Source organism: Aegilops tauschii, chromosome 2 (genome assembly GCF_002575655.3).
Source record: "Aegilops tauschii subsp. strangulata cultivar AL8/78 chromosome 2, Aet v6.0, whole genome shotgun sequence".
Taxonomy (NCBI): domain Eukaryota; kingdom Viridiplantae; phylum Streptophyta; class Magnoliopsida; order Poales; family Poaceae; genus Aegilops; species Aegilops tauschii.
This window is the reverse complement of record NC_053036.3, coordinates 617,736,365-617,748,843: the sequence shown is the minus strand read 5'-3', so window position 1 is coordinate 617,748,843 and position 12,479 is coordinate 617,736,365. Positions and strand designations below refer to the sequence as shown.

Genomic DNA, 12,479 nt, shown 5'->3' with positions numbered 1-12,479 from the left:
GAGAGCAGCTGGGATTTATGATGATTTTTATGAGTTTGCTGAGAATGCAGGCCTCACCGACTTCCTCCGCAACCAACGCGAACAGTATCTCTTACTTACCAATATCTTTGTGCAAAGTTTTCATTTCCATTCTAGGAGGTCACCACCTACGGTGGATTTTTATTTATATGACAAGTATAAGGAGATGACCCTTCATGAATTTTGTGAGGTTTCCAAGTTGCCCTTTTCGGGCATCATAGAGGAACCACATCGTGACGATGTGGAGGGGTTTATTGATACAATTGCTGTAGGGGAAACGAGGAAGGTTTCCGACGCACGAATCACTAGCATACACTTTCCTGTTCTACATTACTTTGCTGTATTTGCTAGTAGGTGCTTAATTGGTCGCGGAAACTGTGGAAACCTGAGTGCCCCTGGTATTGTTATTTTGTGCCATGACTTGTTTCTTGATGACACATTTATTATGGGCGTTATTGTTGCAAAGCGGTTAAACCTTAACCGTACTAAGGGCCCCATCTTTGGAGGCATCTTCGCCTCGCGCCTCGCTGCATACTATAACATACCTACTAGGCATTATGAGAAAGAAGAAAAATTGCTGCCTCCTGTTTTTCTAGACTATAAGATTATGGTAGTGCATGATTTTATTGTTAAGAATAGGGAAAAGGCGCTTAAGTACGGACTGTTATTTGATAAAAATCACCCTGAGACTATTACCTTGCCTGCTCCTTCCTTGTTTGACTTATCTGCAGGCAAGTATCTCGTTCCGCTGGCGGCCATCCACGCCTACCGGAACCCTACATCAGCTACAGAGCCAGAGCCGGAACCACAATTTGATCCTCCATGACAGTCTGATTACCAGTGGGATCCGGAGGTGATTGCCAACCAGTGGCAATCCGAGGCTTCTTCTCAGTACGACCCCAGTTACAACTTTGGATATCCGCCAGGCCAGCCGTGGCCATAAACCAACTTAGTCCAAAAGCCTAAGCTTGTGGGAGTACGTATTTCTCACCGACATTACATTTATGTTCACACACTCATGCTAGTTGTCGGTGTTCATACTTTTTCACTGTAATATCCATGCTAGTTTATTTTTCTATGCTTTCTTCTTGTGTGTTTGAAAAACCTTAAGAAAAGCCAAAAAAATTAGTTGTAGATTTTAGCTAGTTTACTTTCTTGCCTGTAGTAGTAGTAATTAAAAGAAAACCCAAAAAGATTTCATGTCCTTCTTTTTGCTTGTTGGGAGCTTTCCCGTGTAAATAGTTTTATTTCTTTTCTTTTCTTTGGGGGTCGATAGGAGAAGACCTTGATGAAATTGTTGAAGTGGCTCTTATATGCATTGTTGTTGATTTAATCAACAGCCCATATTGCCTTGTCTTCTCCTGTTTATTGAATGCTTGCAGATTCGAGCTTAGTCCAATGCACGAGCACTATTATTATTATTCACACCGTTCGGTCGTGCAAGTGAAAGCCAATTATGACGATATATGATGGACTGACTGAGATGAGAGAAGCTGGTATGAACTCGACCTCTCTTGTTTTTGTAAATATGATCAGTTCATCGTTCGTGATTCAGCCTATTATGAATAAACATGTTTGCAATGACAATTAGAGATCATAGTTGCTCGTGCCATGCTTGATTGGCTAGGAGTTTATAATGGTTTACCTTGCGTGCCAACATGCTATTATAATGGTTGTGATGTGGTATGATAGGGTGGTATCCTCCTTTGAATGATTTAAGTGACTTGACTTGGCACATGTTCACACATGTAGTTGAAACAAATTCAACATAGCCTTCACGATATTTATGTTCATGGTGGATTATATCCTACTCATGCTTGCACTCAATGTTTATTAATTTTAATGCATGTTCATGACTGTTGCCGCTCTGTAGTTGGTCGCTTCCCAGTCTTTTGCTAGGCTTCACTTGTACTAAGCGGGAATACTGCTTGTGCATCCAATCCCTTAAACCCCAAAGTTATTCCATATGAGTCCACCATACCTTCCTATATATGCGGTATTTACTTGCCATTCCAAGTAAATCTGTATGTGCCAAACTCAAAACCTTCAAATGAAATTCTGTTTTGTATGCTCGAATAGCTCATGTATCAACTAGGGTTGTCTGTATCTTCCATGTTAGGCGGGTTATTCTCAAGAGGAGTGGACTCCGCTCCTCACTCACGAGAAAATGGCTGGTCACCGGGATGCCCAGCCCCATGCTTTAAGCAAACCAAATCGAAATAATTGCAAACAAAACTCCCCCGGGACTGTTGTTAGTTGGAGGCACTCGTTGTTTCAGGCAAGCCATGGATTGATGCTTGTTGGTGGAGGGGGAGTATAAACTTTACCATTCTGTTTGGGAACCGCCTATAATGGGTGTAGCATGGAAGATATCGCCATCTCTTGGTTGTTATGTTGACAATGAAAGTATACCGCTCAAAATATTATTTATCTCTATTTTAAAACCGAGCTCTGGCACCTCTACAAATCCCTGCTCCCCTCTGCGAAGGGCCTATCCATTTACTTTTATGTTGAGTCATCACCCTCTTATAAAAAAGCACTAGCTGGAGAGCACCGATGTCATTTGCATCCATTACTATTAATTTATATTGGGTATGACTATGATTGGATCTCTTTTACCATGAATTACAATGTCTAGTCAGTCCTTGATCTTTAAAGGTGCTCTGCATTTATGTTTTGCGGTCTCAGAAAGGGCTAGCGAGATACCATCTTGTTATATCATATTATGATTATTTTGAGCAAGTGTTGTCATCCGAGATTTATTATTATTGCTCGCTAGTTGATTATGCCATTGATATGAGTAAACATACGACCTAAATGTTATTGTGAATATGGTTAGTCATAATCTTTGCTAAAAACTTGAATGCTGGCTTTACATATTTACAACAACAAGAGCAAACAGAGTTTGTAAAAGTTTTTCTTTATCACTTTCAGTTTGTCAACTGAATTGCTTGAGGACAAGCAAAGGTTTAAGCTTGGGGGAGTTGATACGTCTCCAACGTATCTACTTTTCCAAACACTTTTGCCCTTGTTTTGGACTCTAACTTGCATGATTTGAATGGAACTAACCCGGAATGACTATGTTTTCAGCAGAATTGCCATGGTGTTATTTATGTGTAGAAACAAAATTTCTCAGAATGACCTGAAACTTCACGGAGATTATTTTTGGAAATAATAAAAAATACTGGCGAAAGAATCAAGGCCAGGGGGCCCACACCCTGTCCACGAGGGTGGGAGGCGCGCCTGCCCCCTGGGCGCGCCCCCTGCTTCGTGGGCCCCCTGGTGCTCCACCGACCTCAACTCCAACTCTATATATTCACGTTCGGGGAGAAAAAATCAGGGAGAAGGATTCATCACGTTTTACGACACGGAGCCGTCGCCAAGCCCTAATCTCTCTCGGGAGGGCTGAGGTGGAGTCCATTCGGGGCTCCGGAGAGGGGAATCCGTCGCCATCATCATCATCAACCATCCTCCATCACCAATTTCATGATGCTCACCGCCGTGCGTGAGTAATTCCATCATAGGCTCGCTGGACGGTGATGCGTTGGATGAGATTTATCATGTAATCGAGTTAGATTTGTTAGGGTTTGATCCCTAGTATCCACTATGTTCTGAGATTGATGTTGCAATGACTTTGCTATGCTTAATGCTTGTCACTAGGGCCCGAGTGCCATGATTTCAGATCTGAACCTATTTTGTTTTCATGAATATATGTGAGTTATTGATCCTATCTAGCAAGTCTATAGTCACCTACTATGTGTTATGATCCGGCAACCCCGAAGTGACAATAATTGGGACCACTCCCGGTGATGACCATAGTTTGAGGAGTTCATGTATTCACTATGTGTTAATGCTTTGGTCCGGTACTCTATTAAAAGGAGGCCTTAATATCCCTTAGTTTCTGCTAGGACCCCGCTGCCACGGGAGGGTAGGACAAAAGATGTCATGCAAGTTCTTTTCCATAAGCACGTATGACTATATTCGGAATACATGCCTACATTACATTAATGAATTGGAGCTAGTTCTGTGTCACCCTATGTTATAACTGTTACATGAATAATCGCATCCAGCATAATTCTCCATCACCGATCCAATGCCTACGAGCTTTTCACATATTGTTCTTTGCTTATTTACTTTTCTGTCGCTACTGTTACAATCACTACAAAACTGCTACTGTTACCTTTGCCATTGTTACCGTTACTATCATACTACTTTGCTACTAAATACTTTGCTGCAGACATTAAGTTATCCAGGTGTGGTTGAATTGACAACTCAACTGCTAATACTTGAGAGTATTCTTTGGCTCCCCTTGTGTCGGATCAATAAATTTGGGTTGAATACTCTACCCTCGAAAACTGTTGCGATCCCCTATACTTGTGGGTTATCAGTGACCCATTTTGGTTGCCCAAATTGGGAAGCACTTTGCAAGATGTATGGTTTTTATGAGGATATGCTTGTCACCATGGATCTTGGTGATCCTGACATCGAGCAAGACAATATGGACATTTGGGTCCTTGTTGATATGCTTCCAATTCTACCGCTATGTGAGTTTCTCAAACATAGTTATTAACTAATTTATATTGTTTATTTCAAAATAGTTGACAGCTTATTTTCATTCTTCAAAAAATGTGCGGAAGATGGTAGACAGAACCTACTACACTGATTGCTCTGAATTAACTTATCAAGAGAAAAATCATCTGATCGCATTTTGTACTGAACTTGAGAATTACAATACCTATTATCAAACTCCTCCACATTATGGTCAATACGTGCCACTAGTGCATGTGTTGAACCACGTAACATCCATAGAGATGCCATGGTAAGATTTTTTACTATTACGACATCCGTGCATCTTTTGCATACTTCTAAAACTGAACTACATTGCTAACTACGAAGTTATTACTATGTTTTTCAACAGAAAATCCCGAAGGATTGTGTGCCTCATCTGATGTATCAAAATGGTCGCCTTGATGTTTTGAACATACAGCCAGGTCATCCTACGAATCTCACATGTCCATATCGGATTTCTAAAACTAGTGAACACATGGTAATCAAAGAATGGAAAAAATGTATGGACAGTCGTAAGGAGGTTCTTGGAAGCAACATTGTGCAAAAGGCAAGAATTGGAGACAGGATAATCTCCATTCTCCATAATGGAGAGTCAGGGGCTATCTTGTTTTATGCTATTTTACCTAAGAGAATATAGTAGGTCCTAAGAGAATGTAGTAGGTCCTATGAGGTACAATATGTTTATTATGTGGTACAATATGTTAGAGTTGATGATGAGGAGTAGTTGTGATCATGACTAGTGACCAACTTGCTATGTGATGTCTCATTGATGAAAACGATGATCATGAGGAGGTGTTATATGACAATGATGTATTATGATGATAAGTTGTTAATGATATGATGATGATGATGATATTTATTATATCATTGGGTGAAAGAACCGCGGATTAGTTTCAAGTGGATGTCCATCCACTTGAAACTAGTCCACGGTTCTTTCACCCAGTTATGTAATAACTCATTATGATGTAAAAACAATCTCTAAATTGCTGTTGTATGAAAACTTGTATAAAGGTGTATGAATACAACATGAAATAAAAAAGAAGTAAAATACGGAATAATAGTAGTAACACGGGCAGGGAGAAGCGCTACTAGTAATTACCAGTAGCGCTCTTTGGAGAAAGCGCTACTACTAAGTCGATATAGCAGTAGCGTGAGTTAACCCACGCTACTGCTAACCTTTAGCTGTAGCGCCGTACCAGTTGCGCCCCTGCCCGCGCTACTGATAGGCCTAAAACACGCGCTACTGCTAGGCTTTTTCCTAGTAGTGGCTAGCGGCCACGTACGCGCGTCCAACCACACGCATGCGAACGGCCCAATGTAATGCAGCCCGTAGCTAGTAGTAGTTCTGTTGGCTACAAGGCCGAACACAAAAACTAGTAGTACTTCTATCGGCTTGGTGGAGTGTGTAGCGCAACATCGGCATATTTGTTTAATCCCACATCGCTTGCTGTGCTCAGAGGACAAGGCATTGGATGATATATAATACTACGGTGGTGCTCACTACTTAGAGAAGAAGCGCTCGCTGCTCCGCTCTGACTTGGAAACAGTGTTCGGTAAAAACCGAAAACTAAACCGAATTAATCGGTTAACCGAACTATCGGTTAGCAATTTTGCCTTGCTATTTTCGGTTTTTAGTTTTACAAAACGATTTTGAAAATAAACCGAATGGTATAAATCGAAATTTCGCTTTCTACCGAATGCCCAGCCCTATGCATGACCATAAAAGATATTATTCATATAAATAGAACAACCATTATTCTCTAATTTAAACGAATAACCGTCTCGCACTAAACAAGATCCAGATATAATGTTCATGCTAAACGCTGGCACCAAATAACAATTATTCAGGTCTAAAACTAATCCTGAAGGTATATGTAGAGGTAGCATGCCGACGGTGATCACATCGACCTAGGAACCATTCCCGACGCGCATCGTCACCTTGTCCTTAGCCAATCTTCGTTTAATCCATAGCTTCTGTTTCAAGTTACAAATATCAGCAACCGAACCAGTATCAAATACCCAGGCGCTACTACGAGCATTAGTAAGGTACACATCAATAACATGTATATCAAATATACCTTTATTCACTTTGTCATCCTTTTTATCCGCCAAATACTTGGGGCAGTTCCGCTTCCAGTGACCAGTCCCTTTGCAGTAGAAGCACTCAGTTTCAGGCTTGGGTTTAGCTTTGGGCTTCTTCCCGGGAGTGGCAACTTGCTTACCATTCTTCTTGAAGTTCCCCTTCTTTCCCTTGCCCTTCTTCTTGAAACTAGTGGTCTTGTTAACCATCAACACTTGATGCTCCTTCTTGATTTCTACCTCCGCAGCTTTGAGCATTGCGAAGAGCTCGGGAATTGTCTTCTCCATCCCTTGCATATTATAGTTCATCACGAAGCCTTTGTAGCTTGGTGGCTGTGATTGAAGAACTCTGTCAATAACACTATCATCTGGAAGGTTAACTCCCAGCTGAGTCAAGTGATTATGATATCCAGACATTTTGAGTATGTGTTCACTGACATAACTGTTTTCCTCCATCTTGCAACTATAGAACTTGTTGGAGACTTTATATCTCTCAACTCATGCATTTTCTTGAAATATTAACTTCAACTCTTGGAACATCTCATATGCTCCATGACGTTCAAAACGTCTTTAAAGTCTTGATTCTAAGCCGTAAAGCATGGCACACTAAACTATCGAGTATTCATCAGATCAAGCTTGCCAGGCGTTCAAAACATTAGCATCTGCTCCTGCAGCAGGCCTTTCACTTAGCGGTGCATCAAGGACATAATTCTTCTATGCAGCAAAGAGGATAATGCTCAAGTTACGGACCCACTCAGTGTAGTTGCTACCATCATCTTTCAACTTAGCTTTCTCTAGGTACGCATTTAAATTCAAGGAAACGGTAGCACGGGCCATTAATCTACAACATAGATATGCAAATACTAACAGGACTAAGTTCATGATAAATTAAGTTCAAATAATCAAATTACTTAAGAATTCCCACTTAAATAGACATCCCTCAAGTCATCTAAGTGATACGTGATCCAAATCAACTAAACCATGTCCGATCATCACATGAGATGGAGTAGTCATCAATGGTGAACATCTCTATGTTGATCAAATCTACTATATGATTCACGTTCGACCTTTCGGTCTCCAGTGTTCCGAGGCCATGTCTGTACATGCTAGGCTCGTCAATTTTAACCCAAGTATTCCGCATGTGCAAAACTGTCTTGCACCCGTTATATGTGAACGTAGAGTCTATCACACCCGATCATCACATGTGTCTCAACACGACGAACTGTAGCAACAGTGCATACTCAGGGAGAACACTTTTACCTTGAAATTTAGTGAAGGGATCATCTTATAATACTACCGCTGTACTAAGCAAAGATGCATAAAAGATAAACATCACATGCAATCAAAATATGTGACATGATATGGCCATCATCATCTTGTGCTTTTGATCTCCATCTCCAAAGCATCGTCATGATCTCCATTGTCACCGGCTTTACACCTTGATCTCCATCGTCGCGTCGTGGTCGTCTCGCCAACTATTGCTTCTACAACTATCACTAACGCATAGTGATAAAGTAAAGCAATTACATGGCGTATGCATTTCATACAATAAACAGACAACCATAAGGCTCCTGCCGCTTGCCGATAACTAGTTGCATGTATGTCGGTGGAACTGGTCTCATGTGCGTGGACATGTAAGGCTGGTCTGGGCCGCTTCATCCCACAATACCGCCGAATTAACACTAGTACAGCGAGCTCCTAAACAAACGGTTTTTAACCCCTTTCCGCGACGCCTTTGGAACCGTCGCCAAGTGAGTGTGGGCGATGGGGGTTCTTTCCACATGACCCAGAAACCGTCGGGGATATGCCCTCCTGACACATACGTTCGGCAAAATGAGGTCGTGTGCGACCGGCGAGCACTCCTATCGCCTCACCTTGCAAGCAATCAACTCCTTGCTCCACCATCCTTCTGTCCTCCTCATTTTGAAGGCCTGCCAAATATCGAAGGAAAGAAGAAGGATAGCAGATAAACTCAGCTAGGGATTCCACGAGTTTTCCATCAAAGCATTCAGATCCTCACACTTCCTCTTCTCCAGTTAAAAAAAAAGACACTTCCTCTTCTCCGGCGATGAAGAGGCGATTCTCCTCAGCATCTTCTCATCTGGCGACGAAGAGGCGACGCCGGGGCGCTCGTGCTCCGTCGCGACCCCCACGCCCTTGTGAGCCACTCGCCCGCTGTCATCCTCGTCTCCCAATCTCATCTATTTGACAGGGAAACTTTTAGTAGGAATGCGAAAGGAAACCCTAGATTTGTAGGAGCACATACCTGCCGTGGGGGCGTTCGATCACGAGACCAGTTTTGGTTCGAACCCACAGATCCGGACACCCTAGGTTAGGTTTCGTGAGCTTGGTCGTAAAGGGGGAGGCCTAGATCGATCCGCGGTTTGTGGGTGCGTTGGCAGTGTTTTGGCTGAGGCACGGAACAGGCGGCACATCGCCCACGCGGATGTGATTCGTGGTTCCTTCCGCCCACCGCCTCTCACCAATAATACTACACTTACCTTAGGCACACGACGTGGATCCACGCAGTTCGTGGGTTTCTAGGTTTGCTCTGGAATTTTCTCGAGCAGTTGCGTGGTTGCACACAACATCATCCCGTAAGGTTGGGATTCAGCCTGTAGATCTAGCATTATTGGTTTCTCACACTCCCGCCTCTGCTTTGCTTGCACAGCTGGTACTTCCAGGCAGCATCAAGCCATCAACTGCTTGCCAGTTGCCACCGCAAACACCTCCGGGCTACCGCTAGAACTCTTGCTCCCGCTGCGCCCTTGGGAAATTTATTTCCAACTGGTGGGAACAATTGCCTTCCATCGCTGGAACGTTCCAGTGAATGGCATGGAACAGTTGAGTGCACCGGCTAGAAGACAATATATAGGCTTCCGAGGGCTCGCCATGGGTAGCGGCGAAATCTGTGGAGGATCAAGTGGTGGGAAGCCCAGGCGGTGGCAGGCATCTGACTGGAGGTCAGCACACCCAGCAGACGTGCAGAAGCATTGGACGAGAGGAGAGGAGCGACCTTGACGGGGTCGCCCCGCTCCCACAGAAGCACAGGGTGAAAGATGACCCATTAAACAGGCCATATTGTGGGTGTGATCTATGATGGGCAGCCAATCCAGTGGGCCGTGCCAGGGGCTGTCGCAAGGGCCGCTGGCATCACGCTTGATATCTGAAATCTGTGTTTTCTTTTCTTGGTAATCATGCTTGCTTAAGTCTGCTAACTTGTTTGCAGCTGACCTATATCGGATGCGTGAATACATGCTGCTTCTCTGTTCGAGACACCCTCTGGCCTTGCAGTCTTCCGTTTTTGTGGGTCACTCATTAACCCACCTAAATCTCTGGAGGTACTATATGTTCTTCCTTCCTTGGTTACTGATGTGCTTGCTTGCTTTCTCTTGTTGTCCATGTCATTTACCTACTTTTCTGTTTTATCCTCGTCTCCTGCAGGACATATGGCTTAATTTCACTGACAGTTACACGGCAAAATGGGTTAGTGCCTCCTTTCCTTCGGTTTCCTGCTTCTGACTTTATATCCTGATGTTGCTTGCCGCCAAATAATAATTTCTACTAGCTATCTTGCACCATTCTTGATTGCATCATCATTTTCTGTTAATTTATTTTGTTTTGTGTTGAAGGAGAGCAACACAAACATATTCTTCATTACTTCTTGATTAAATAATTAAGATTTAACACAACTTTCCCTCATAAATCTGGTTCTAAAGCATGTAGCCTGGACGCGAATGCATGCATGCCCAAGAACTACTACTGCTAAATGTCCACCATGGGTGTAACAGTATTTCTAAAGAATTCGTTTGATGTGCTTCTATGAAGAGCAGCACCTTTGTTTATGAACGTAATCTGAATTACACTGGTATTTTGATGAATGAGGACTTGGAACATGGGTACATCGTTACGGTTGAGATATAATTATTGATTCAGCCCCCTCTCCTTGTCGAGAGACATGACATGATACTTGATCAATTGTTTTGTTTTACCCCCTACCCTTGTTTTATTTCTTCATCAGGTTGTTTTGCTGATGGAGTTCCAAACTTTTGAGGACAAGTCCAGTGCCATTAATCAGAACACTGGTGTCAGTGAAAGGCTTGCTGAGATGATCAGGGTGTGGCTCCCTGGGAAGAAAATGGCAGTCGGAAATCCTGAATATAAGGAAATCATTGAAGAGAGATTGGTGAGTATAAGTTCCTGCAGCTTTACCTATACCTTTGAGCAACTTTGATCATGATTTTCGCTGCGACTTCTTGCAGGAAATAGAATGCCTGTATAATGAACGGGTGATGGAGGTAATGTGGGGCATACAGAATTGCATGCCAGGTTTGATACCTATAGAAAAATCACAGCTGGCTAAAGAGGACCGCCTCCCGAGTAAGGGATTGCAAGAATTCTTGAAGCGTTATGGCTGCAATGTCAAACCAGAGATGGTGAGTTAATTAGTTGCCATGGACCAAAGTTTTGGACGCAACTTCAGTAGAAAAATTGTGCTTAGCATCTCTTCTTTAGTGATGAAGCAATCTTCTTTGTCTCCAGGTCAATGAACAAATTGTCGCGACGGCTTCCGCATTGTCTGCGTGTGATTATGTTGAGAAGAAATATTCTCTAGTCTTGCGCGAAGCAGGTGCTGTCATTAAGGATGTGTCTGGCATCAGCTGTGAGGGTTGGAGCTTACTGGACATTGCAACAGCTCTGAAGATGATATGGAAGCCTAAAAAAGTTGGCAATTCTTCTCTGGTAAATTGTAGATACTATTTTGTGAATGTCTTATCAGCTGCATGCTATCCCATTTCTTGCAAACTTGTCACTTGGTCTAAATCATGTTTCTTCCAGGTTTCAAAAGATGAGGCACTAAGATTGGTGAACGATGCATCTAAATATGAAGCTCTGGTGAATAAGTATCCTTTTTTTCGAGCCTACAAAGAAATGTTGAAAGCTCATGATGATAGGATCTCGAAAGAAGAACTACTGAAATCATTGGTTGAGGGCCTGAAGAAACCATAAGGCTCACAGCTAGCTGAAACTGCTGGTCCTTGGTCTGAAGGGAGTTTTTGGCATGTTGGTTCACCGGGTATTATTGAACATAAGCTGATCTTGGTTGACTTTATTGCAGTCTCAGTCTGAGATGGTCCGTACGAAAAAGTGTAGTGCTAATTAAATTTGAGCAACCCTGCTTAATTGTCTACCAAGTATTTTGCTATCTTAATTTGAACTTATTGTTTTTATCTGGTCATATGGAATGTCAGATCGGTTACGCCTAAGTATGTGTTTTGTGAAGGAGTAGCCGGGTGCATGCGCAGCGTTACACCTCGTAGGTGATGTGTATGTATCCAGTGTAAAATGCAAATATATCCTGTCTCATGTTGTGTAATATTTCACCTGCAATATTGCACAATGTGCTTGGATTTCAGTCATGGGAAAGATTAGAGGTAATATCACCAGTAGTCATAGAACTTGCACTTGATATTCGGTTTGGTGCTAAAACTTTGAAAATACGGAGTCGTAGCCATTTAAATTGACTCAAAGTGTGCACATGCGGTCACAAATGCGTACATGTGTGTATCCATGTGTATGGCCCCACCTGGCAGTGAGTGAAGGCGCTCGGATGATGCACTTTTTGCACAAAGCACCTTTATATATTTTTATTCATGGATTTGTTTTTGCACAAAGCACCTTTATATTATTTTTATTCATGAATAAAGCTGGGATGCATTTTTGCAAAAAAAAGTAAAAACCTTGCAATTTTTTATCTGCAGAAAAGCAAACCAGCAATGTGAAAATTACCATGAAAAATAGGTGCGCCCAGG

General features: G+C 42.5%; 1 protein-coding gene across 1 annotated transcript; it reads left to right on the top strand.

Moving 5' to 3' along the window:
* The first annotated feature begins 10,359 nt into the window (after window positions 1-10,359).
* Window positions 10,360-11,933, top strand: LOC120974745 (probable nucleolar protein 5-2). Its single transcript, XM_040401149.2, has 4 exons — window positions 10,360-10,852; window positions 10,929-11,102; window positions 11,209-11,409; window positions 11,506-11,933. Exons 1-4 carry the CDS (start codon window positions 10,700-10,702, stop codon window positions 11,674-11,676), a joined length of 699 nt encoding a protein of 232 aa, XP_040257083.1. The 5' UTR covers window positions 10,360-10,699; the 3' UTR covers window positions 11,677-11,933.
* The last annotated feature ends 546 nt before the right edge of the window (window positions 11,934-12,479 follow it).